The 26,617-nt window shown below is 41.6% G+C and overlaps 2 protein-coding genes across 2 annotated transcripts; one reads left to right on the top strand and one right to left on the bottom strand.

Moving 5' to 3' along the window:
• Positions 1–1,364: 1,364 nt before the first annotated feature.
• Positions 1,365–21,934, bottom strand: TMEM231 (transmembrane protein 231). The gene is made up of 7 exons (XM_006087068.3): positions 21,515–21,934; positions 21,241–21,410; positions 15,292–15,420; positions 14,807–14,950; positions 5,527–5,608; positions 3,573–3,678; positions 1,365–3,201 (listed from the first exon to the last, which is right to left on the bottom strand). The coding sequence occupies exons 1-7, from the start codon at positions 21,651–21,653 to the stop codon at positions 3,021–3,023; spliced, it is 951 nt and encodes a 316-aa protein (XP_006087130.1). The 5' UTR covers positions 21,654–21,934; the 3' UTR covers positions 1,365–3,020.
• LOC111825618 (protein phosphatase inhibitor 2-like) lies at positions 8,412–9,200 on the top strand. The gene is made up of 2 exons (XM_023752537.1): positions 8,412–8,862; positions 8,968–9,200. The coding sequence occupies exons 1-2, from the start codon at positions 8,412–8,414 to the stop codon at positions 9,186–9,188; spliced, it is 672 nt and encodes a 223-aa protein (XP_023608305.1). The 3' UTR covers positions 9,189–9,200.
• Positions 21,935–26,617: the final 4,683 nt, after the last annotated feature.

The following is a 26,617-nucleotide window of genomic DNA, read 5'->3' as shown; positions in this document are numbered from 1 at the left end:
AATTTTGCCCCTCCTCGCTCTCGGTGGCATTCTCGCAGCGAAGTGACTTGGAATCCAAACCAGCTTCCCAAGGCCCCAGCCTCAGCCCTAAGCCAAGTACAAGGCACCTTGATGCCAGGTGAACCCACCAAGTAGTGGAGCTGCGAGGGGCTGGGACACCAGGTGGCCCTCAGGAACTAGGCCCGAAGCTGGGTGGCTGTGCCCTCTCGTCCCCTCCCTGCTCTAGCCAAGAAGGCAGCGAATCCCTGGATAAATACAGGATACGTTTCAGAAAATAAAGCAGATGGCCCCCACCTCCCCACTCCAGATAAAAGAGCAGAGTCCAGGCATCTGAAAATGATAGACAATTCTGACCTCTGGGACTCCGTGGTGGGTTCTAAAAGAAGTCTGCTGCGAGAGTATAGATTAGTGCATTCTTTCCAGGCTGTGGCTTGGCAAGATGAGTTAAAATCCTTAAGAACAGTCATAAGCTTTCTGAATAATTCCTTTCTAGGATCTATCTGAAGGAAATAAACCAGCAACAAGGATTTGTACACAGGGTTCAAAGAAGTGTATGACAGCAATATATATAACAAAATATGTGTGCCAGAATGCCAACAGTGGAAACTTCTGGGTAGCGAAGTTACAACTTTATTTTCTTTAGGTTTAATTACACATTTCCCCCAATAGACATTTAGAACTGCTCTAATCAGAAAGAAACTTCTTTTTAAAAGCATGAACATGAGAGAAAGGGGAAGATATAGAATTGTTTTGTTTACTTTAATGATGGGACCCAAGTGCGGCCTTAAGGGCCTCACCTGATTCAAACAGAAACTGGATCATCATTTCACAAAATGAGGGATCGCCCCCTCCAAATATTGAGTGAGGCTGCGTAAAGGCTTCTTGTCGTCTCTTCCAAGTTCCACTCCACAGTGGAGCCACGTGGGGAGTAAGTGAGGCTGGAGCCCCGGAAGACACTTTAAAACTAGTTACTCCAAATATTGAGTAACCTGACTTAGCTATTGGTTACAGCTCAGTGGATAAAATCCTGTATATTTCTCACGTTTTCTCTTGCAACTACACTGTGTGATTCAGGTTCAGAAGCTACGAATATCTGATCTGTAAATATGACATTCATCAGACACAGTTGTAATTTTCCAGCCTGTGGTTTCCACATGCAATGTGGATTCCACCAAACACTCACATTTACTTGGGGCTGGACCAGGGGACTTTGGCCAAAGAGCTAACAAAAGCTCCAAGGTCTTTGAGCAGAACCCTGGCAAAGCAAGGCTGCTGGTGAGTAACTTGGAGAAATGTGTGCTACCTCTGCCCCCCCCACTCTTCCCCTTTCCAAACCCGTCCCCTCTAAAAAGCCACACGCAGCCTCCATTTTGAACATTTTAATTAGAAAGTTATGAAACACATGGTTCGTTATACAAATTTTACATTACATTAAAACAATTTAATAAAATGCAAAGCAATGTCTATACATCTTTAGCTGTCTTTCCATATCTCCTTATCTTTTTGTAATTTAGAAAATTCAGCAACCAATTTTCATTGATTGAAATCTCAAAAAAATTTTAGGCATATAAATAAGCAGTCCTAAAGTTTAAAAGAAAAACCAGAGGGGCCACTGTTAGGATTTTGTGTGCTTGAACACAAATAGCTTTGTTTCCAAAATACTTATTTTAGTCAGCCTGAAAGAAAAGGTGGTTTGGAAATAAAAACTGAATCTCCAGGGTAAACTGAGGCACACGCTGAAGTGTGTGTTTATGAATGGGCCTGAAGCACAGGTCATAGTGGGTGTGTCCTTTCAGTACCAATGACATCTCGGGATCATAAAGCAGATCTATCCATCCTCTGAGGAACCCCATGTTTTCTTAGGACGAAAAGAAATCAGTCTCTGTGTGTAACAAAGACCTGTCCCAGCACTCTTCTCCTGCAGACACTCGCTTAGTCATGAGCGTCATCTGACTGGACTGCCCGCCATTCTGCTCGGGGCCAGGCTGGACTGAGCTGCGGGGGCTAGCATCCTCTTTCTCCCCGCACTGCTCCTTGCGTCCCTCCCAAAGCGGCCTGCTCCGATGGGCACCCTGTTCCTTAGTCAAGGGAAATACAAGGAGCTGGGCTTCCCGCTAGCCCTCCAAATAAACTCTGTGGTTGTTGGGCAGGGAGCCAATACCAACAGCAGGTCCTCTGTCACCCATGTCCTTTTCAGGAAGGGGGAGAGGCTGTCGAGAAGGAGGAGTGGCAAGTGTCCAGGCTGTTGGGTGAGGGCCAGAGAGAGAAAAACGGTTACAATCCTTATTCCCCACACAGTTGCCCAGAGGATTGTGAATGAAAACAGCACTTCTGACTTCAGCCTGCTACTCCAGGGGCACAGACAGAGAGCAAAAGGCAGGGCAGAGAGCCAGCCACATAAGGGCAGGATAAAGGGCTTTTCAGCTGAGCTGATGACAGAAGATGTCTGTTAGACTGAGGGCAGGTGGATGGTCCTAGTGTCCTCAAGTTGCCCACCCTCACGTGGGTGCACACACATGTTCTTGAGCACTCCCTCTCTCTCTAGTTCTCCAGTTAAAGGCCTCTCAGTTCTGGAAATCAAAGTTCTGAATGGGGGAAATGCTAATGATTTGCATATCTGTTCTGAGAGCCCTGAAAAGAGTCAAAAGTGCTTTACAACTGGGGGAAGAAATGCATAGCATGTTTCTCGGTTCAAGAAAGCAAAAGTCTGCTTGACTAGAGGTGATACTCTTTCCAACATGTCTCAATTGATTATAGTTTTCTCTTGAAATTCAAGTCTAGGGCAAAAAAAGGGGGCAGGAGAGCAAATTATAGCCTTTTCAGACCTTCCCACAAACTAGTCTCTGATGATTTTGGTAGGCACTTAGAAGATATGGAATTTGTGTAGAGAAAAATTAGAAAGAACTCTTCTTTGTCGCTGGTAGGAAAAACACACATGCTGGCACGTGTCCATGGGCCCTTTTCAGAAGTGTCCTAAGACAACATGAGGTAGCCAGGTCCTGCTTAGAGTCATGGTCTTCTTACGATAAGTGCTGCTTATAGAGTTCTCCCTGGGGCATTGCTGTTACAGGGATTGTGGTGACCACTTGATTTTGAAACACAAATCTTTTTATTCTTTCAAACACCCAGAGGAAGATAAGTAGGATACTGACATACTGGATCCAGGCAAACTTTATAATTTCCCAGAATCCTGGTAGATAAGTATACACAGTTAAGGAATCTCAGATGACATTTTCTAAGTAAATGTTACCAGTAAACGGGTAAGTTTAGACAGGATATGGCAAAAATGTTTCAAATACCTTTAAGATAAAAGGGGTAACAAAAGATTATTAGGACATAAATATGGATGATTCTGACCTAGAAAAATTGCTCATAAAGAAATAAGAACAGGAAATGAATTCCCCAGCCCCCACCCCTGTATGAATAGCAGACAGAGTGGTTTGTGTGGGGCTGCAATGCTGTAGCAATTTCAACTTAAGGCTTCCCACATCTGTTTCTTCTTGGGACAAGTGAGGAATCCTTTTTCCTTTTTTGAAAATGAGCTACTGTTGGCTTCTTAGCAGAAAGGATATGAAATGACTTCCACAGGGTATCGGATGACAGCATTAATCACAAATGGAGCTTCGGCAGCCCTTCCCACCAGCCAGATGGGGTTGGGGACAGTCAGGATGGTGGTTACTGCAATACAATCAGGAATTAATCCATAAATGCTCTCTTTGGCAATAAAATATCGAGGGCTATGCCCAGCTGGTGTGGCTCAGTGGTTGAGCATCAACCCATGAACCAGGAGGTCGGTCAGGGCACATGCCCAGGTTGCCAGCTCGATCCCCACTAGGGTTGTGCAGGAGGCGGCTGATCGATGATTCTCTCTCATCATCTTTCTATCTCTCCTTTTCCCTTCCTCTCTCTGAAATTAATAATAGCATATATAAAAATATTTTAATTAAAAAAGTACATATAAACTTTAAAAAAATTGAGGGCTATGAAAATACTCTTTTGACCTCTCAGGCAAATTCTGTACTTCAAAACTCCTATCTAAGAAATGATTTAAAAGGAAAGAAGTGAAATTGAATATGCAAAGTTGCTTACACTTTGTTAAAATACTTGTCAAAACACTTATGTTAAAAAAATGTGGAAACAGCCTATGTGTTCTTCTGTAGTTGTTGAGTGGCTAAGCAAAGGAATACTATGCTACCACTAAAAATAACACCAATTAAAACTTGGTAGCAACATGGGAAAAATATTTATATTACAAAGTAAATAGAAATAAACTGGCCCTGGTCGGTTTTTCTCAGTGGTTAGAGAGTCAACCACAGACCAAAGGGCCGCAGGTTTGATCCCCAGCCCCGGCTGGAGCATGCATGGGAGCAACCAATCAACGTGTCTCTCTCACAAGGATTTTTTTTTCTCCCTCCCTCCCATTTACTCTCTCTAAAAGCCAATGGAAAAAATATCCTCGGGTGAGGATTAACAACGACAACAAAAAGAAAAAAACTGGATCCAAAAGTGTCTCTAAATTATGATAGCAGCTATATAAAAAGATTTGCATATAGCCAGGCAACTTTGGCTCGGTGGATAGAACATCAACCTGCGGACTGAAGGGTCCGGGTTTGATTCCGGTCAAGGGCACATGCTTGGGTTGTGGGCTGGATCCCCAGTGTGGGGTGTGCAGGAGGAAGCCGATCAATGATTCTCTCTCATCATTAATGTTTCTATCTCTCTCCCTCTCCCTTCCTCTCTGAAATCAACTGAAAAAATAAAATAAAAGAGATTTGCATATAGACAAAGACTAGAAGAAAAAAATTTTAAAAACTTGATTTGTAGTGTTTTAGTTTAGTTTCAATGTTTTTTTGTTTTAAAATTTATTTTTAAAATAATGCTGTTCATGTATTACATAAAATCAGAAAGAAATACTGGAATTGCAGTCCCACCACTTAAGTGTCTGTGCGCAGTATCCATGACGTCTGGTTGCCAAGCAATACTTATCATGCCTTTAGAGAAAACCTCAGACCACCAACCAGCCAAGCAGGCCAAGTCAAGTGCATGGGATGGCCTAAGAGCCTCACCTCAGTAAGGGACGGACACATTCTGCCTTATAGCCAGAACCTTGGGTGCATCGCATCTATTCTCCTAATTCAATTGCTGGTATGGGGTGAGTCACTCACATTCCCTATTTCCATCTGAAAACTAGAAACAGTAATTTGTCTTTGGCTTCTTTTACAAGTAAATGGAGCGCCTCAATTAAGCTTATTTTTAAAAAAGGAAATCCATCAAACCAGTGGTGGAATAGATATGGCAATTAATTGGCACTAACCTGATGGATCATAGAAGTGGGGGTTGCGTAGATTGTGGGTCTTTAGATCAGGAGGAAAAAGGACAAGCCCTGGGTTGCCTGTTTGTCTCACATCACTGAGCATTCATTGGTTTTGACATTTTCATCATGACAAGGATTCCAATTCTGTTTCTCTCCAAAGACCCCACTGACCTGGGAAGTCTTTGTGAAGCACCTGAATGAAATTTACTCACTGTTCCTTTCTTGATAGGCAGCAACAATATGCGTGAGGTCATAGTCATAGGCAAAAGGACTGGTTCCGTTGATGACAGACACCTGGGATATAGGAGGAGGCCCTGATGTAAGCACCGGAACAGCTTCTTCTCTGGTCTTTCTACCCTCCTGCCCACCCAGGACCACCTTCTTGTTCTTGGTGACCTATTCCAGTCTTACAATAATTCATTTACTCTCAATCTTACCACTTGTGGGATGGAAACAAGGGGTCAATATCTACTTTTCATAGGTTTTTAAGCTATTTATAAAATACCTCTCTCTATTCCAATGTCAGAAATAAATCCTTTAATTTTTAAAAATAGACCATATTTTCAACTTCTTTGTCTTGTCCTTGCTCTTCTCTAGATGATCTTTCAAATGTAGATTTGGAAAAAGGATAAAGTGCAAATAGTAAGCATATAATCCTCTGAAGAAGGAAATGACTTCCTGCCCCCTAGTATCATATTCCCATTGATATGGGAATAAAAAGTGCTGTGGGTTTCTAGGTGAAGGCAGATTCAAATGCTGAAGACTTAAGGGAGATATTTAAAAATGTAAAATAGCCTGGCTGGTTGAGCATCAACCCATGAACCAAGAGATCACAGTTTGATTCCTAGTCAGGGTACATGCCCAGATTTTGAACTTGTTCCCCAGTGGGAGCGTGCAGGAGGCAGCCAATCAATGATTCTCTCTCCTCATTGAGGTTTCTATCTCCTTTTCTCTCTCCCTTCCCTTCGCTGCAATCAATTAAAAACAACAACAAAAAAGTGAAATAAAAAAAAAGGGTTCCATTCCAAGATAGCAACAAAGGAACTTCCTGAACTGACCTCCTCCCACTGACAAACTAAATCTACAACTATACATGGAGAAATTCCCTCCGAAAGAAATTCAGAAACTTAGTTGAGTGACCCCTACACATTGGGCAAATGAGAAAATATCCACATCACCCACATTGAAATGATCTTAGCAAACCCTCAACTACTAGGAGCCACAAGAACACTGAAGGCAGCTTGGAAAATGACAAAGGCTTGACAGCAACAAAACTCTGGCTGAGCTGATTGGTAAGATTAATTTCCTACATGAGTCCACTCTGTCAAGATTGGGAGAGAGGGATGTTTTATCTAATGCACAGAAACCAACAGAGAGTCAAGGAAAATAAAGAAATAGAGGAATATGTTCCACACAAAAGAATAAGGTAAAACTCCAGAGACAGACCTTAATAAAATGGAGATAAGTGACTTATTTGAAAAAAGAATTTAAAATATCAGTCACAAAGATGCTCACTGATGTCAGGAGAATAATGCGTGAACAAAGTAAAAAAGGCATTATAAGAAAATCACAGCTAAATATTCCTGATGAACAGAAATGCAAAATCCTCAACAAAACATTAGCAAACCAAATTCAACAATACATTAAAAGGATCAGATACCATGATCAAGTGGGGTTTATTCCAAGGATGCAAGGATGGCTCAACATCCGCAAATTAATAGATGTGATGCACCACATTAATAAAATGAAGGATAAAAATCTTGCCTGGCTGGTGTGGCTCAGTGCTTGAGTCTCAACCTATGAAACAGGAGTTCACAGTTTGATTCCTGGTAAGGGCACATGTCCGGTTGCAGTGATGTGTGTGTGTGTGTGTGTGTGTGTGTGTGTATAGGATTCTGTTGCATCATTGATGTTTCTATCTCTCTCTCCCTCTCCCTTCCTCTCTGAAATCAATAAAAGAATATTTTTTAAAAATCATCTTCATAGATGCATAAAAAGCATTTGACAAAATTCAACATGCATTTATTAAAAAAAAATACTCTCAACAAAGTGGGTGCAGAGGGAACATACCTTAATATAATAAAGGACATATATGACAAGCCCACTGCTAATATCATGCTCAATGGTGAAAAGCTGAAAATTTTCCCTCCAAGATCAGGAAGAAGACAAGGATGCCCACTCTCACAACTTTTATTCAACATAGTATATAAAGTCTCAGCCAGAGCAATTAGGCAAGAAAAAGAAAAAAAAGTCATCCCAATTGGAAAGGAAGATGTAAAATTGTCACTATTGGCCTATGACACAATATTATATAATAGAACACCCTAAAGACTCTACCAAAGAAACTGTTAGAACTTATAAATGATTTAGTAAAGTTGCAGGATGCATAATCGATATACAAAATCACTAACAATGAAGTATTAGAAAGAGAAATTACAAAAAAAAAATCCCATTACATTGCATCAAGTGTAATATAAAATACATAGAAATAAATTTAACTAAGGAGGTGAAATATCTGTACACTGAAAACTATAAGACATTGATAAAAGAAACTGAAGAAGGCACAAATTAATGGAAAGTTACTCTGTGTTCATGTGTTAAAAGAATTAATGCTATTAAAATGTCCATACTACCCAAAGCTACCTACAGAACCAGTGGAATCCCTATCGAAATCCCAGCGTTATTTTTCACAGATGTAGAAAAAACAATCCTAAAGAATGTATGGAATCACAAAAGACCCCAAATAGCCAAAGCAATCTTGAGAAAGAGCAAAGCCGAAGGCATCAAACTTCCTGATTTAAACTGTATTACAGGCTGTTGGGCTTCTCCGCCTGCCGCGGATACAGTGCGTTGGCCACGGGCGCACCCAGAGCAGCCAGCCGCCGGCGCCAGCGCCCGCTAGCAGGCGCCAACGCGTCGGGGTCGGGGTCCTTGTGGCGTGAAAACGACGCTAGTAGCTGTCACCGTGACAGCAGGTGCAGCGCTTTAGCCCCAGGTGGGCTCGGCGGCTGCCTGGCCAGTCTCCCTTCGCCCCTAGCCCTTTCCTTCTGAACCCAGCGCCAACCAGCGACCCTTAAGCCCATCATCGCAGCGGGCCATGGCATCCTCGCAACAGGCCCTGGCAGCCTCGCAGCGGACCATGGCATCCTCGCAGCAGGCCATAGCAGCCTCGGCTTCGCAACAGCCCATTAAGGGGATTCTAAAGAACAAGAGTTCTGTGGCTTGCTCTCTGGTGCCCTCGACAATGCAGCAGCGGAACAAGAGTGTCGACGAACTGAGTAAAAAATCCATGAAGTGGGATGAAATGAACATCGTGGCGACATATTATATAGAAGACGAAGATTTAATTAAAGTACATGAACCAAGCACTCCAGAAAATAGCATGGAAAGTGATGATGAAGGTGCACTGGGTAATTCAGAAACCATTGAAGTCCTGAACCCAGAGATGTTAGCTAAGAAATTAGCTGCTGCTAAAGGCTCAAAGCCAAAGTATCTGGCTCGTGAACAAGAAAGCAGTGAAGATGAAGACAGCGACTTCTCAACTGAAGGTAAAAAGTCTTTATTGACTACCTGCTGTTTATTCTTTTTCAGGTGCTCTGTAGGAAATGAGCAGGGGGGAGAAAAGACCCAGCTTCACAGAATTTCCAAACGAGCTAGTGAGAAACAGCTAGAGTTTGAAATGAAAAGGAAGCTTCATGATAATGAAGGACTTAATCTTAAATTAGCTAGGCAATTAATTTCAAAAGAACTACTAGAGTTGGAGGAAGATGAAGAAATATCAAAAACTGCAGCTGGAGAAAATATGAATATGGAAGAATCAAATCAAGGATCTACTACAGGCGGCCAACTGCAAAACAAATCACAGAGATCATAGAAGAGATTTGTTCAACACTGTGATTGTCTGATACAAACCCTATTACTATATCATACTGCTTCCTGTTCTCTACAATTCATGACTTAAGTACCAAAATGCACACCAGTTATTATATGGAGCCAATAATTAAATAACTTTAGAGACTAATTAGACTGAAAATGCCTAATTGATACATATTCTTGTGCCTATTACTCACCACAAATACAGCATAATATCAGTCCAAAACTGTACTACTTTTGTAAGAACACTCGTTAATTTGCATAAGATATTATATAGCTTTTGATGCTTTAAAGGTTAAACAATATCTTGGGGAGGGCATCTAATTTATTTTTTTCACTTCTAGATGTAATAGCTCTTATAAAATATCAAAATCCAATTGGATTATATAGGCTGATAAATACTCAGTCTGAAAAGTATTTTAACACATGTCTCAACTTGATTTATTTGTTTATTTGAAAAGGATTATTATAGGAGTTACTGTTGCATTTTCTGGCCTACTACCTTTAAAATTCCTTTTGAGTTTCTTTATGTTTAAAAGGAAAGAATTAAACTGTTTTCCACTGCCCTGGACGGTTTAGCTCAGTGGATAGAGTGTTGGCCTGCAAACTGAAAGGTCCCAGGTTTGATTCTAGTCAAGGGCACATGCCCAGGTTGTGGGCTTAATCCCCAGTGGGGAACTTGCAGGAGGCAGCCAATCCATGATTCTCTCTCATCATAGATCTTTCTATCTCCCTCTTCCTTCCTCTCTGAAATCAATAAAAATATAAAAATATTTTAAAAAAATAAACTGTTTCCCACCAAACTAGTTTTATTGCCCTTGCCGTGTAACTCAGTTGGTTGGATCATTGTCCCATACACCAAAAAGGTTGCAGGTTCGATTCCCGGTCAGGGTACATATGGGAAGCAGCTGATCAATGTTTCTCTCTCTCCTTTCCCCTCTCTCTAAAATCAATAAACAGATCCTCAGATGAGGATTAAAAAAAAACTGGCTTTATTCACAAATAAATTATCAGGTTAAATTTACACTAACATCTGACTTCAGATCAGTTTTTAAAAATAAATATAATAATATAGTCTCAGCATTCCCTTTATATGCCTGTCCTAACTACCTGCCTTTGTTTCTTATTTCTTTCCACATATATACACACAATAATCCTTAACCTTTACACTAGTAAAGGTTCATAAAGATTGTCATGACATTAGGAACTCTTCTTTCTCTCATATATTCTATCATGTACTACAACAATGAAAATTTTATTTTGACTATCAATGCTTATTTTTTTTCTTCTAATACATGGAGAAAACAGATTTAATAGCAGCAATACTACAGGAAATACAATTCAACTGCAGAATTTCTACACTGTTCTGATTTTAGCTTGCTAATTAAATTGCTATTACTAGTTTACTATCTGACTTAAACAGACCTTAGGATACAACTGAGATTTTTTTGTATGATGGGATAATTGTGTGTAACCAGTAAAATAATGATAGTTCCTGAATGTACAGACAGAAGTAATCCTGAAAGTATTTTAATTTAAAAACTTTAATCCCTGCTTTAAGGGAATATGATAATGTATACTATGACAAATGTACTTTATTCTTCTAACACTGTAAGATTGAGACCCCCCAACCCCTGGAATGAAGTGCAATTCCTGTGTGTCTTGATTTAGTGATAATTGCACTTTTAGTCAATTATTTGTATCTTAACATTTTTTTAGTATCCAAAGAATCCATTATATGAACAGACTTTTAAAAAAATTAAATATATTTTTATTTATTTCAGAGAGGTTGGGAGAGAAAGATAGAAATATCAATGATGAGAGAGAATCATTGATTGGCTGCTCCTGCATGCCCCCTATTGGGGATCAAACCCACAAGCAGGGTATGTGCTCTGAATGGGAATTGAACTGTGACCTTCTGGTTCATAGGTCGAAGCTCAACCACTGAGCTCCACCAGCCCGGGTTGAACAAACTTTTAAAATAATTTCTGTATATTGTATATATAAAATGGCTTTTATTGAACAGCTTATCTTCCAATTACAAGTTTATGGAAATATCAAAATATGTCAAAATAAATAAAAAGTAGGAGAAAAAATAAAACTATATTACAAAACTATAGTAACTGAAACAGTATGATATTGGCATAAAAACAGACACATATCAATGGAACAGAATAGAGAATCTAGAAATAAACCCACCAATATATGGTCAGTTAATTTATGACAAAAGAGCCAAGCATTCAATGGGGAAAGTATAGTCTCTTCAATAAATGGTGTTAGGAACACTGGACAGCCACATGCAAAAGAATGAAACTAGACTCCTATCTTACATCATATATACAAATCAATTAAAAATGGATTAAACTTGCCCTAGCCGGTTTGGCTCAGTGGAGAGAGCGTTGGCCTGCGGACTGAGAGGTCCCAGGTTCGATTCCGGCCAAGGGCATGTACCTTGGTTGCGGGCACATCCCCAGTGGGAGGTGTGCAGGAGGCAGCTGATCGATGTTTCTCTCTCATCGATGTTTCTAACTCTCTATCCCTCTCCTTTCCTCTCTGTGAAAAATCAATAAAATATATTAAAAATAAAAATAAAAATGGATTAAACTTAATTTAAAACCTGAAATTGTAAAACTAGAAGAAAACATAGCGGGTATGCTCCTTGATATCAGTCTTGGCAATGATTTTTTGGATTTGACACCAAAAGTACAAGCAACAAAAGCAAAAATAATAAGTGAGATTATGTCAAGTTAAAAGCACAGCAAAGCACAACAAAATAAAAAGGCAACTTACAGAATGGGAGAAAATATTAGCAAATAATATATCTGATAAGGGGTTAATATCCAAAATATATAAAGATATAAACTCACACAACACAATAGCAAAACAATCTGATTTTAAAAATGGGCAGAGAGCCCGGCTTGTGTGATTCAGTGGTTGAGCGTCAACCTATGAACCAGGAGGTCATGGTTCGATTCCCAGTCAAGGCACATGCCTGAGTTGTGGGCTCGATCCCCAGTAGGGGGTGTGCAGGAGGCAGCCAATCAATGATTCTCCTCATTGATGTTTCTATCTCTCCCTCCCTCTCCCTTCCTCTCTGAAATCAATAAAAATATGTATTTTTTAAAAACGAGCAGAGGAACCAAATAGGCATTTTTCTAAAGAAGACATATAGCCCTGACTGGCTTGGCTCAGTGGATAGAGCGTCGGTCTGTGGACTGAAAGGTCCCAGGTTCCATTCCGGTCAAAGGCATGTACCTTGGTTGCGGGCACATCCCCAGGAGGGGGTGTGCAGGAGGCAGCTGATCGATGTTTCATCAGAATAGAAACATCAATGTTTTCATCGATGTTTCTAACTCTCTATCTCTCTCCCTTCCTCTCTGTAAAAAATCAATAATACATATATATATATATATATATATATATATATATATATATATATATATATATATAAAAGAAGACATATAGATGGCCAACAGGCACATGAAAAGGTGCTCAACACCACTAATCATCAAGGACATGCAAATCAAAACCACGATGCGGTATTACTTAAAGCCTGTTACCAAAAATACAAGAGATAACAAGTGTTGGCAAGGATATGAGGAAAAGGGAACCCTTGTGCACTGTTGGTAGGACTATAACTTGGTGCAGCCACTATAGAAAACAGTATGGAGGTACCTCAAAAAATTAAAAATATAACTACCACATGATCCTGAAATTCTACTTCTGGGTATATATCCAAAGAAAAAAAAACACAGGATATTGAAGAGATATTTGTACTCCCATGTTCACTGCAGCATCATTTACAATGGTCAAGATATGGAAACAACCTAAGTGTGTGTCTGTCAATGGATGAATGGATAAAGAAGATGTGATAAAGAAGATATTCAAACATGAAAAAAGAAGGAACTCCTGCCATTTGCAACAACATGGATGGACCTTGAAGGCATTATGCTAAATGAAATAAACCAGACAGAGAAAGATAAATACTGCATGGTATTCACTTATATGTGGAATCTAAATAAGAAATCAAACTCATAGAAACAGAGTAGAAAATTGGTTGCCAGGGGGCTGGGAGCCGAGGGCAATAGGGAAAGGGTTAAGGTACAAAGTTTCAGCTATAAGATGAATAGTTTGAGGATCTAATGTATAACAAGATGACTACAATTAGTAATACTGCACTATGTAAATGAAATTTGCTAAGAGAGTAGAACTTAAATGTTCTCAGACATATACAAAAAAGATAAATGTGTGGTGATGGATGTGTTAACTAATTGAAAGAAATCCTTTCACAATGTATTCATCTATCAAATCACCATGATGTATACTTTAAATAGTTTACAATTTTGTCAATTATACCTCAATAAAGCTGGGGGAAAAAACCCCCACAAAAAAAGCAAAAATCTTTTTCAAGTTAAAAAAAAAGTGCCATATTAAGTTTATACTGTATAGTCCTCCTTTAAAAAACAAATAAAAAACTGACCTTGATTATAGCTAGGGTGACCATATATCCACGTTTTTCTGGAACAGACCTGAAATAACTGATAAAGTTCCTCTTTCCTTTTCAAAAGTAGCCCAGCCCAACTTATATGCCCCCCTCCCTGGGATATAATAAAGGTTAGTAGCAATAAGTGTTGAAATGAATGAGTTCTGGTCTTAGACAATTCATGGCTCTGTTCCTTTCATTCTGTGGGACTTTGGAAAAATTAATTAATCCCTGTAAGTCCCAGTTTCCTCAAGTGTAAAATGAGTTCATTCTTTCAACAAGTCTGTCTGAGTACTTGTAGTGTGCCAGCACTGTTTTAGGCACTGGGGTGAAAGTATAGATGTCAGCACTTTTACTATTGAGGGAATTAGCAAATAAATGAATAACATATCTTTAATATTTCAGGTGGAAGTAAGACAGTGAACCTAGGTGAGGAATGACGGAGAGAGAGGGGAATGCTATTTTAGAAAGAAGTGTCAGGGAAGGACTGTGTTCAGAGGTATTTGGAAAAGAAAGTGAATGGAGTGGCAGCATAAGCTATGTGGATACTTGGCAGAGGGAAAGGCCAGCACAAAAGCCCTGAGGCAGGAGCCACTTTGCGGATTTGAACAACAGCACAAAGGCCAGTATGGCTAGAATGGAGCAAGGGGGGCCATGATAGGACAAGCAGCTGGCGAGTTGGGAAACAGCTGAGTAGGCATCTCCTGAGGTTGCTGTGATGATTAAACAAGATAATATATTTAAACCTCTTAACTCAGGATTATGTGCTACAATAATCGGTAGTTAGCATTGTTTTTGAAATGTTGTACATAACTAAAAAAAGATCACTTAAAATATGGTGTGTTTGTGTGTGTGTGTGTGTGTGTGTGTGTGTGTCTGTGTGCGCATCCAAAAGCATTAAACAATTTGGTTCTTAGATTAAAAACAGAGATTTTTTTCCTTTCTTTCTAGATATAAATACAGGCACATCCGTCTCCATTATTTTGAAAGAATTCATGGCAGGAATTCCTCAGAAATCCTCTTCTGTGCCCCTACAGAGAAATGCTATTTCCAACTTCCATTACTCCCTCTTCAAAGAACTGGTAAACACTAACATATACAAATAAAAGGAGATGGACGAGGAGAAGCATCCTTACGTTGTATCGCACGTCTAGGCCATCATAGCTTAGGGGCTGCTTCTGCTGCAGCCTCAGGTCTCCGTTCACATATAACTGGGACCCCGGAATAGCGAAGGAGGATTGAAGAAATGCCATGCTCTGCATCACGAAGGTTGACATCCTCTGAAATCATTAGAGGGAGAGACAAGATCAGTTTCAGTCAGATCTTAAGGGCTCTGGGTTCTAAGCGTCACCTGTCTGTGGTGGAAGCCTAACAGTCCACCACATACCTGGCTTGGCCATGCAGGCAGAACTCTGCCCAGAACCCTCGGAACTGTTCAGAGATTGTATAAATTAATATGGCCCTAATGAAAAACATTTGACCTGCCCAAGTTAAATCCCAAACCTCACCTCAGAAAAGAGCCTTTTTCTACAGTGTGGGTTTTCCTAGAAATCAGAAAGAGGGATCTGTTCTATTAAAAGACAAAAGGGAGAGGACAGGCTTCCCTCAGGAATTGACTCACATGCAATTGGTAGGAGAAAGTCAAGATGAGTTGCACACCAAGAACATGCTCCGTGGACTGCAGGGGAAGCTCCAGTTTAAAATGTAACATGTCCATTTTCCCGTCCTGGTTTCTGTCTTCTTCTCTAGTCTAAGAAACCCAAAGAGGGCCAGTGACCCTTATTAAGTCGGGAAGAATCCATATTACTGTTGTACATACACAATGAACCACTGTCCTGCGATACACAGGTATTAGCTCCCTCATCAGAAGAAAAATGCAGAGGTATAAGGGATCAATATTCGAGAGAGACACAATGTGCATGGCCCCTGAACTTCATACGTGTGCTTCTCAAATATTCAAGGGCCAAACTGAACAGGAATTTGAATAGGTAATAACAACAACAAACAACTGGATGGTATTTTTCTTTTTCAGTCTCATTTGATTTTTTTGTTTGTTTGTTTTGTTGCTGGCATCTTTTCATTTTTACAAACAGGCTGGAGTTGGTATGGAAAGTTTAAGTAGCACATCAGATTTTCTACTTGTCTAGAAAAGAAAACTAATACTAATCATTATGCATTCCCCAGATTCAGCAGAAAAACACCAAGCTCTATTTACACAGTACATCGTTTAACCACAAGTGTCTTTGCTGCAAATTCTCAGTATTGGACTGCATCTCATCATTGTCAGGACTTTAAAGCCTAGCGTACTTTTAGTGCCAATCAATAAAGCAAAAAAGGAAGCTCTGGAAAATCAGTAAGCTATTAAAACTACAGATACTTCATAAATTATGTACATGAAAGTAGGGAAAACAGATCTTAGGAGGGAAAAAGACAAATTACAGCTCATAAAAAAAACACTGGTACCCAATCTTGTCATCCATAGTCTTGCCTCTTAGTGATCCTACTATGACTAGCAGGAAAGGATGGCTACACACATGTGATCGCTGCTGACACCATTCCTTGGCACGCTCTGGATCTTGTTACTACAACTGATCCTTTCCCAGTGTAGGTTCCCAGAAGGATTTTACTATGGTGTATCAACATTCCCATCTGAATTCTCCATCTACTGATTCATTTTTCTTTCCACCAATACCATTATGCAAGGAAGAGATTCTTTGTTCTTTTTTTCAGGCTAATAAGGTCGTTTTAAGATGGAGCTATCTCAGTTTTCAGAAACTTTCAATTGCTTCTTTCCTTCTAGACAATAATGTCCTTATCCTCGGCCTTGTTATAGAGAAACCTGCCCTCTGTCTTCTGTTGGATACTATTTTCTCTGTCCTATTCCATCAACTTTGCAGGTGCAGCGGAGGGATATCTGTTACTCGGGCTGATGATCAAATTACTGAGGCAATTATGTATTAGCAATTATGGTTAGGATAGAAAAGAGGCTGCCTTGTCTTTCTGTGAATCTTCCTTAGTTGGTATCTGGGAAGACTTGGAAGACAAAGTCGGGTTAACTCTCTGGGGTGGATCTATGCCTTCTGGATCCTTAGGTTAAACAGGAAAACAAAGATCAAATGTCTCAACTTGCAAGGGAGGATAGTGGGTAGGAGGGAATTGCCAGAATAGAGACCCCAACACAGTGTGAGTGAGAAAAGCAATTCATTTGATCTTTAAAATAAGTCTAAGGTAAGCAGAGCAAGTATTATCCCCATTGTATAGATGAGAAAATCAAGGTTCAGGGAGGTGAAGGGATTTGTTGGTACAGCTAGTAATGGGGATAGGAGATGATATAAAAGGTGCATCTCCCACAATGACCCGTCACCAAGTTAGAATCTCACTCCCCTAAGGATGGCAAGGTGGGCTACATTCTATGCTATCACTTGGACCACTAATGAAATCAATTATTTAATTCCATTTATTTCAAATCAATCTTAACACATGTGCAAAAGCTATAAAGGCAGGCATTCAAAGAACTAATACTTCTTTAACACAAGTTCAAGGTTATTATCTAAAATCAAATTGATGTGTCTGGCCAAGATAATTCATAAATCACACCATCATCTTATTTCTATAAGGTATATGTGCAATTTGGAACAATGTTAATATCCACTGGTTGTTTCAACTAGTCCCACTGCATATTCCAGGACATATAAGAATATTAATAATAGTACTAATTAGAGAGGTAGGTACTATCGTATTCTTTATATAGTTACATTGAGACTGAGAGAGGTGTTCTTTATATAGTTACATTGAGACTGAGAGAGGGTATGTAATCCAGTGACAGAATTGGGGCTAGGACTTAGGTTTATAGATTCCTGATTCAGTGCTCCTTCTATAATAGCCCACAAGAACCCCAATTTCAAAGATTTCTGGTAGTTAAAGAAAGGTAATCTTTTCCAGATATATATGAAATCAATACCAATATACTAGGTCGGATAAATATAGGCATTGTTGCACTTAGTCAGTGCATATCAGTCAGTCTACCTGTACCAATCAGGAAAACAGAAACTAAACAGTTATTTTAACAGAGGGAATTTAGTATAGGGGATAATTAGTAGCATAAGGGGACGAAAAAGGCAAAAAGGGAACGCTGTGATAACACAGAGAGGGTAACTGCAGGAAGCAGCTCCCGCGCCTGGAGCTGGAGCAGGAAGGGAAGAGGCTGGCATTACCTCCAGGAGCTGGGACTCAGCCCTCAGGAAGGAAGCGCTCCCCAGCTGACGCTGGTACCTCCAGAGCTTTGGAGGAGGAAACCATGAGAGGGGATGGATAAGGCTGGAGGAAAGACTTGCTCTTTCCTGTTTGTATCACCCGGGCACTGGTTCTTCAACTGGCAGTAGCAGTTTCTGGTTTTTTCCTACTGGTTTTTTCCAAACTGGTTGCAGTTTCTAGTTTTTTCCTACTCCTAGAACAAGGCTCGTCATGCCTCCTACTGGCAGAGCCTAACAGGGAGTCAGTGGGCAGAAGAGAATGTGGTTTTCATCATCTCGGTGTGAGCATCACAAAGCAGAGATAGGAGAGCGGCTTTGGAGCTGACACAAGACTAAAAACAATGCACCATCTGACTGTAAGAGTTGCTATAAATTAAGGAGTGCAATTGTTTCCAAATGCCCTGACTTGCAATATTTTCCCCACCAAGTATCTCATTGTTTGTTTTTACACCGTTCATTCTGTCGAGTAATATTCTTTTTTTTTAAAAAACATTTTATTGATTTTTTACAGAGAGGACGGGAGAGGGATAGAGAGTTAGAAACATCGATGAGAGAGAAACATCAATCAGCTGCCTCCTGCACACTCCCCACTGGGGATGTGCCCGCAACCAAGGTACATGCCCTTGACCAGAATCAAACCTAGGACCCTTGAGTCCGCAGGCCGACGCTCTATCCACTGAGCCAAACCGGTCAGGGCAATATTCTTTTATTATAAAGGTTAATTTCCTAGTTTATACCAGTGTTCATTTTACCATATATTTGTCATTGAATGTTCCGGTTTTTTCTTTTTGTGCTGAAAATACTCTTTGGCATTACTCTTTGGATCGCCTAAAAATAGGGACCACTACTTCAGGACTCCTAGACTCATCAAATCCTTACTACCTGTATTTCAATGAGTCTAAGATGTTATCCTATTTAATAATAGACAAACATGGTAATTGACCATACCTTTGCTACACCTCCCATTGGCTAATCAGCGTGATATGCAAATTAACCACCAACAAAGATGGCGGCTAATTTGCATACTGCAGGCAGGGCAGGACAGCGCCATCCCGCCTGCCCTGCCGCCATCCGGGCCTGCTATCTGCGACCCGTAGCAGCGGGGCGTCCCGTGTGTGACCCGATCCGGGCAGCCGGGCGGTGCAGCAGCGATTGGCTGGCCCACCCGGCTGCCATCCGGGCATCCCGTGTGCAACCCGACCCGGGGCAGCTGGGCAGGGCAGCAGCGATCCGCCGGCCCGCCCGGGCGTCCCGTGTGCGACCTGACCCGGGGCAGCACCCCAACCCCCGGATAGGCCCTGCCCTGTGCGCGACCCAGGGCAGCGGGGCAGGCACTGAGGGATCGGGCCTGCTATCTGCCACCCGGGGAGTGGGCCTAAGCCAGCAGGTGGTTATCTCCAGAGGGGTCCCAGACTGTGAGAGGGCACAAGTGGGGCTGAGGGATACCCGCCAACCCCCGCCAGTTCACAAATATTTGTGCACCAGGCCTCAAATCAATTATAAAATGCACCATCCACCAGCCTCCACCACACACATACCCTTCCCATCCCACCAATAGAGTTAAACTCTCATTTCACTGTAAATCCTATTCATAACTTTAATGACCTTTCTCACTTTTCCCTTATTTTTTATTTCTCTAAAGTTAATAAGTATTTTATTTGCTTGCTTAGTTTTCTATTTACTTATACAATATCAACAATCAGCTTCTATTGAAATTCCTCACAATTTGATGTTTATTCAAAATCTAGTTCATGCCTGGGCCAGTGTTGCTCAATGGTTGAGTGTCGACTCATGAACCAAGAGGTCACCATTTTTTTTAAGATTTACAAAAAATGTATTTTTATTGATTTCAGAGAGGAAGGGAGAAGGAGAGAGAGATAGAAACATCAATGGCGAGAGAGAATAATTGATTGGTTGCCTCCTGCACAGCCCCCACTGGGGATCGAGCCCACAACCCAGGCATGTGCCCTTGACCAGAATCGAACCCAGGACCCTTCAGTCCACAGACCAACGCTCCATCCACTGAGCCAAACCGGGTTGGGCAAGAGGTCACCAATTTGATTCCCGGTCATGGATTATGTCCGGTGGGGGGCATGAAGGAGGCAGCCAATCGATGTTTCTATCTATCCGTCTCCCTTCCTCTCACTCTAAAATCAATAAAAACATATTTTTTTAAAAAACTTGTTCATGGCAATATTCTAATAGTGAAAAAGTGAAATCAAATCAAATATCCACTAACAGGGAACTGGTCAAATCCATCACAGTTGTTCCATATCATGAAATACCTTGTAAATCTTAAAAAGAATAAGGTTGATTAACAAGTATTGATACATACCCCAAACTGAGCCTTTAATTTTATGTCATTATATATACCAGTAACTTTAACATTTTACAATAAGCATGCAATTTTATAATCAGAAAAATATAAGAAAATGTAATCAGAAAAAAACTTGAATCGTATTTTGTGTGTCGTTATTCATATAACTAATCAGATTTAATTTTTTTTTTTCATTTTATTTAGTTGCTGGGGAAAAAAGTCTGAATTTTTTTTTTTTCCAGCTACACAAGTTTGGCTTGCAGGCCAATAATCTCAGAGATGTTTACTGAGATTAAACTTTGGAAGAAGGAAACCAGAATTTTCATATTTCTAAAGGGAAATGTTTTCAAAACATGAGTGTTTGTAAAGGAAGCACTCACCTGAACCGAATACTAAATTACAGACAGTAAAATGCCTCCTTTTCCTTCTGGACAGCTACAAGATGGAACAGAGGCATCTCATAAGACAGCCCGGGAGACGGGAGGGCATTCCCGGAGGTCGTGTAACCAATCAGGGCCCGGGCTTCCCAGGGTCAAACCTGCATAAAAATGCCTGCTCCTTCCGTTCCGAGTGTTTGGATGCACAATTGCAGCAGCACTAAGGGTTGCAACAAGAACACTGCTGGTCCTCCATAACCCATAGCGGAGCTTTCGCGACCACCTTTCTATCAGGCAGCCCACGGAAATGACGGGGGCTGCCAACAGGCGGCCGCAGGCTTCTGGACTCGGTGCCAGGTAGCACGCTGACAGCAGCTGCTGACTTTCTTGGGGTTACGGGCAGCTTGGAGAAAGCGAATGAAATAAGAGATTTACTCCCCAGGAAGTTAAGCCTACGTTCAAACCACTGAGCCTGTGTACACAACTTACCGTGGGATCGAGGACCCTGAAGACCTAAGCTGGGGCTCCCACGGGGCCGGGCGCTCGCCCTCTCCTACCCCCGCTCCCGCCCCTACCTCCACCCAGTCCGGGTGGGCAGCTGGGCCCCGGCAGGAACCACGCACCGAAACGAGCGGGACGCGCAGATGATCCCCCTGCAGCCGGTTGAAGGCGGGGAACGTGCTCCAGGCGAGGAACCCGCCGCGCTCGGGTCCTAGCAGGGCCAGGAGCAGTACCTGGTGCTGGAAGCGCACAGTCGGCTGCTCCTCATAGCTGCTCCGCTTCAGCCAAAACCCTGAGGTGAAAAAGGCGGGAAGGCGGTGGGGAGGGTGTCAGCAAGGCCCCCGCGGCTGCGGCGGGCCGGGCAGCTGTGGCGTGCACCCACCCGGGGAGGCTCACCGTGGCTCCGGAAGGCCACCAGCAGCGGCGGGATGTACGTGAGCGCGGTGGCCAGCAGCAGGAACAGCGCGGCCTTGGAGCAGAGCCCCGCGCGGTAGCCGCGCTCCACCGGCTGAGAGAAGAGCTCGTAGAGCGCCATGAGCACAGCGCCGAGAGAGTCCGCCCCCCCTAGAGACTCTAGACCCCTTGGCGGTAGCGAAGGGATGAGCAAGTTTGGCTTCTCCTGGTTGCCATAGCCTTGGTCTCCACGGCAACGGACGGCGCAAGGAAGGGAACCAATAGCAAGGCCCCGGGGCCTCGGTGGGCGGGGAGCTAAGGAGGGGCGGTGCCCACTGGGACGGTTGACCTCGCTTTACACATGACGTGCGTTTTCCCAAAGGCGGAGTGGAAATCCGATTCTGTGCACCAAAATCGTAGCTGTCGTGTTAATGTGTGTAAAATAAGATTTTCATAAAAGCTATAAAAGCTTCAACTAGTCCACTGCAAGTTGAAGTTGACCCGAAGTTAAATATTTGTGCGTCTTTCATTAAATATGAATCAATGGTTCATACTTGAGTTCAACCAGTACCGATACACCCTGCATTGAAGGAAAGCACAGAACATCATTGTGTCCGTGATCTCGGACCTGGTCCTGGGCTAAGACCAAGATCAGGCCCCTTTGTCTCCAAATTTCCTGTTGCTTTCACTATACGGCAGCATAAGTTTGGAAACAGGACACAAATCTCCCGGTTCTTCGTGGGATAAAGAATAATTACTACATCGCTCTCTCGGTCATACTTTGTTACCCTGATTGGGCACAAGCTTGTCTCTCGGTTTTAGGGGAAGCTGTGATCCTCCCCAAAGATAACACTGGCTTATCACTGAATTGAATGCCCCAATCCCCGGCTGTAAGCCAGTATTTCAAACATGGCAGAAATTTTCTCTCTCTCTTTTTAAAAACCATGGTTCACATCCAAGTTCATCAAAAGGCCTTGAAGGGTCACATTACAATGCCAAGACAGCGTGTGGAGTCCAGTAGTTGAGGACCTTATTGTGAAGGCAGCCTAGAAGTGGCTTTTAGATTAAGAGAACAGCTGAGATCCTAACAGAAAAACAGAGAGAAGTCAAGACCTGCCCTTCTTTAAAAATGATCCAGGTTCCTTACCACAGTCCAAAATGACAATGTCATCAGCCAAAAGATGCTTTTGACCTCTGGTCCAACACTACTCATTCTTGCTTTAAAGCTTTTCTGGGATGGCCACAAAACTCTTAAAGATAGTAATTGTATTTCTTTTTTTTTTTAATTGATTTTTTTACAGAGAGGAAGAGAGAGAGATAGAGAGTTAGAAACATCGGTGAGAGAGAAACACTGATCAGCTGCCTCCTGCACATCTCCTACTGGGGATGTGCCCGCAACCCAGGTACATGCCCTTGACCGGAATCCAACCTGGGACCTTTCAGTCTGCAGGCCGATGCTCTATCCACTGAGCCAAACCGGTTTGGGCAATTGTATTTCTTAAATCTTGTTATAATTCTGACATTACAGAATATTGTATCTATGCTTTAAGTAGATGTCTTTCATTTAATTAAATAACCATCAAAATAAGATGGTTCTAGAATAGATGGTTCTAGCGTCATCTTCTGAGGGTGGCTCTGCTCTGAGGAAGGAGATGTTTGCCTTCAAGGCTCCTTCTTTCAGCAGAAGGAAACACACACATTGTAGCTAGTGTTAGCTTAGTCACTGCTGAAACAGGGAGGTGACTGCCAAGAATCTAGGTGTATGAAGTGCTTCAGCCTCCCCTGAGATGCCATGAGTTTCCAAAACTATCTATATAATAAAAGGCTAATATGCAAATTGTCCCCAGTTTGACCAGGGGGTGGGGCCATCCGGCCAACCGCCTGTGGTCCCTCCCCCAGCCCAATCGGCCTGGACTCCACCTGTGCATGAATTCGTGCACTGGGCCTCTAGTCTATAATAATAAAAGCATAATATGCTAATTAGACCAGACATCCTTCTGGATGAAGCCGGGGCTTCGAGGGAAGCCCGGGTCCTGGGTGCCAGGGGGAAGCCGGTGCTGGCAGCCAGGGGAAGGAAGGCCTACTCTTGCACAAATTTCATGCATTGGGCCTTTAGTCTAACAATAATAGATACTAATATTTACTCTTTGATGCCATGACTTGAGGAAGCTAGTCTTTGTGGTTCTATTTCAATTCTTTTAGAACATTCGATTTTTTTTAATGCTAAAGATCTACGTATATTGTGTCATTTTCATGCATTCATGACTCAGAACTGACTTTTTGGTTTCCAAGGACAAAAAGAGTCATTCTCTGAAAACTACATATTTTAATTATGTTCTGTTCTTTTCTAGAAGCTCCTATTCAGGGCCTTTGAGTCATGTTAGAACTCCTGAATATTTGCTTCAAGGTTTTCCAACACTTCTTGGCATTTACCTATATCACTGAACTCTTGGCTTTCCAGTTTCTTATAACTACAGCTTTTGTTTCTATGTGTTAAGGAAAGATTATCCTTTGAAAAATGTAACCATCCCAAAACATAAGGTTCACATTTTCTCTGAAGTCTTTCTTAATAAACCTCTCTTGGCTTTGTGTCAGCCCCATTGCCCTAAGCCATCCCTCAGTATCCCATGTTCACACACCTCTCCAACATTTGAAATTTTTTTTATAGGTCTGTTAATGTCTAATTGTATATATTCATTATCCTAATTCTCCTCCTAACTTACCTCTTCAAATAACCACCCCCTCAAGGAAGACATCCAGTGTCCTTAGAACATCCAATAAGCCAAATATAACTACCCAATGGGTAAAGAAGGTGATGTATATTATCAAGGAAGATCAGAGAAATTAATTAGAACTGGAAAGAGAGATCATGAAAGCATGTAAAGATAGAAAACAGAAAGACACTGTACATCATTAAGATCCTCCGGTGTCATGCCTATGGATTGGTGGGTGGTGGATTGTTCCCCAGAGAAGTGTACTAAGCTCTTCCATGTGCAAGGAGGTGTACATGCCTTGGAGTAGGACACATGACCAGCTCTGTAAAAGGAAGCAGGTGTTTCAGTCCAATTTCTAACTCCTCCACTGACTCACTATCAGATGGTGAACAACCATCTTCATTCCTCAATGTTTGTTTCTATTTGCAAATAAGGCATTTACATTTTCACTCACTCTCTCGCTAATTTAATAGCTTTAAGTCCTTCTCTCCTGAATTTGAGACTCATAGAGCCACTCAATGACTCTACATCTTCATTTGCATGTGTCTCTTGGACATCTTATACTTAATATATACAAAACAAAACTCTTAATTCTCACCACCCCAAGCTGAATCCACTCTATTTCAGTAAATGGCAATTATATCCTTCCAAAAAATCTTGACTTTGACTTATCTGTCACACATCATCTCCACTCCATCAGCAAATTTTGTCAGCTCTATTTTCAGAATATATTTAGAGTACATACAATTGCTTCCCACCACCGGCACAGGCACCATCTTGGTCTAAGAAGTCATCATCTTTCACCTGGATTATCACAATAGCCTCTTAACCCTTCCCCTTGCTTCCCTCCTAAACCCCTTATAGTTTACTGTCTACACAGAAGCTAGCCTGATCACTTAAAAAGGAGAGTTATATCACATCACACCTCCGCTTAACATGAAATTCAAAAGCTCAACACTTTTGGTTTCAATCTCCTTTATCTCACCTCATAACATACTCTGTCTTGTTTTTTCCGCTCCAGCCACAAGAGTTTCCTTCCTGCTCCTAGATTTGCCAACCACTTTATCTAATTAGCATTCTATCACTCTCTTGTCACCAACCCTGTTTTATTTTTCTAAACAGCACCCATCATTACCTGACATTTATTTATTTATATTTTTAAAAATATATATATATTTTATTGGTTTTGTACAGAGAGGAAGGGAGAGGGATAGAGACTTAGAAACATCCATGAGAGAGAAACATTGATCAGCTACCTCCTGCACACCCCCAGCCAAGGTACATGCCCTTGACGGGAATCGAACCTGGGATTCTTCAGTCCACAGGCCGACGCTCTCTAGCCACTGAGCCAAACTGGTCAGGGCTGACATTTATTTTTTATCTCGTTTCACTAGAATATGAACCCCATGAGAGCAGAGGTGTCTGTTCTGTTCACTGGTTTTCCCAAATCCTAGAACAGTGTTGCTATACACAACAATAATTTTTGGTATGAAATTCATTAAAATGAATTTTTTTCATTTCATTGAAAACAAGCAAGTAAACTAAAAACTATTTTGGTTGCTCAGACACACGATTTAAAAATAACAAAAATAATTTTAGAATGAAGTTAGATTCCACAGCATCTATCAGGAATTTCAACTATAGGAAATGAGGCATGACAATGTTCAAATATACAGGCCTTTCAGATGCATCAGAATCACAGGCATGTGGCAAGGATCATGTGCCCAATTAAGCAAATATTCTTGTTACATATTCACCAGCTCATAAACATATGATGATAGAGAGCCCTGATGACATCACTGGAAATCCTGAAGGCTCAGGCAGATGACACACACACACAGAGCTTATGCTGCGATTGCTGCATCTCACACTGATTACCAAAGAAGCCCATCTCATGATCAGCTATCGGGGGAATTCTCCGAGTCTGATAGTCACCTCTAACTCCTCTGCTTGTTAAGGTTAAGGGATCTCTTCGTGATCGGTGTAATGTTACAGTCCTCGAATGCACATTTCTGATAACTCTTCTTAAATATTTATTCAAACACGTATTCATGAATAAAGGAAAGAAACTGGATTTGTTTAAATTCAATTTCTAGGTCCAAGCCAACCTATTATGGCTCTTCTTAATACTGAACCCTATGGAGCCCCCAACCTGTTACTCCACATAATACTTCCCAAACCGTCAATGCCCAACAGAACCCCCCTCCCCGCCATCACTAACCACCAGAGACTCCTTTTCTGTCATTCATTACCCACCCCCCGCCCGCCCCCCCCCCTCCAAATACCCCTCTTGTCACTAAGGCCCCAGTCAGACTTCCCTCTGTAAGAGCCCTATCCTATCAGCCGGACCCTCAACCTCTCCTTCCCGTTAGCAACGTCACCGAGACCCGAC

The sequence above is a fragment of the Myotis lucifugus genome, unplaced genomic scaffold, assembly GCF_000147115.1.
Source record: "Myotis lucifugus unplaced genomic scaffold, Myoluc2.0 scaffold_35, whole genome shotgun sequence".
Classification (NCBI taxonomy): Eukaryota; Metazoa; Chordata; class Mammalia; order Chiroptera; family Vespertilionidae; genus Myotis; species Myotis lucifugus.
Note: the sequence above shows the minus strand (reverse complement) of the source record. Positions and strands in the feature narration are given on the sequence as shown.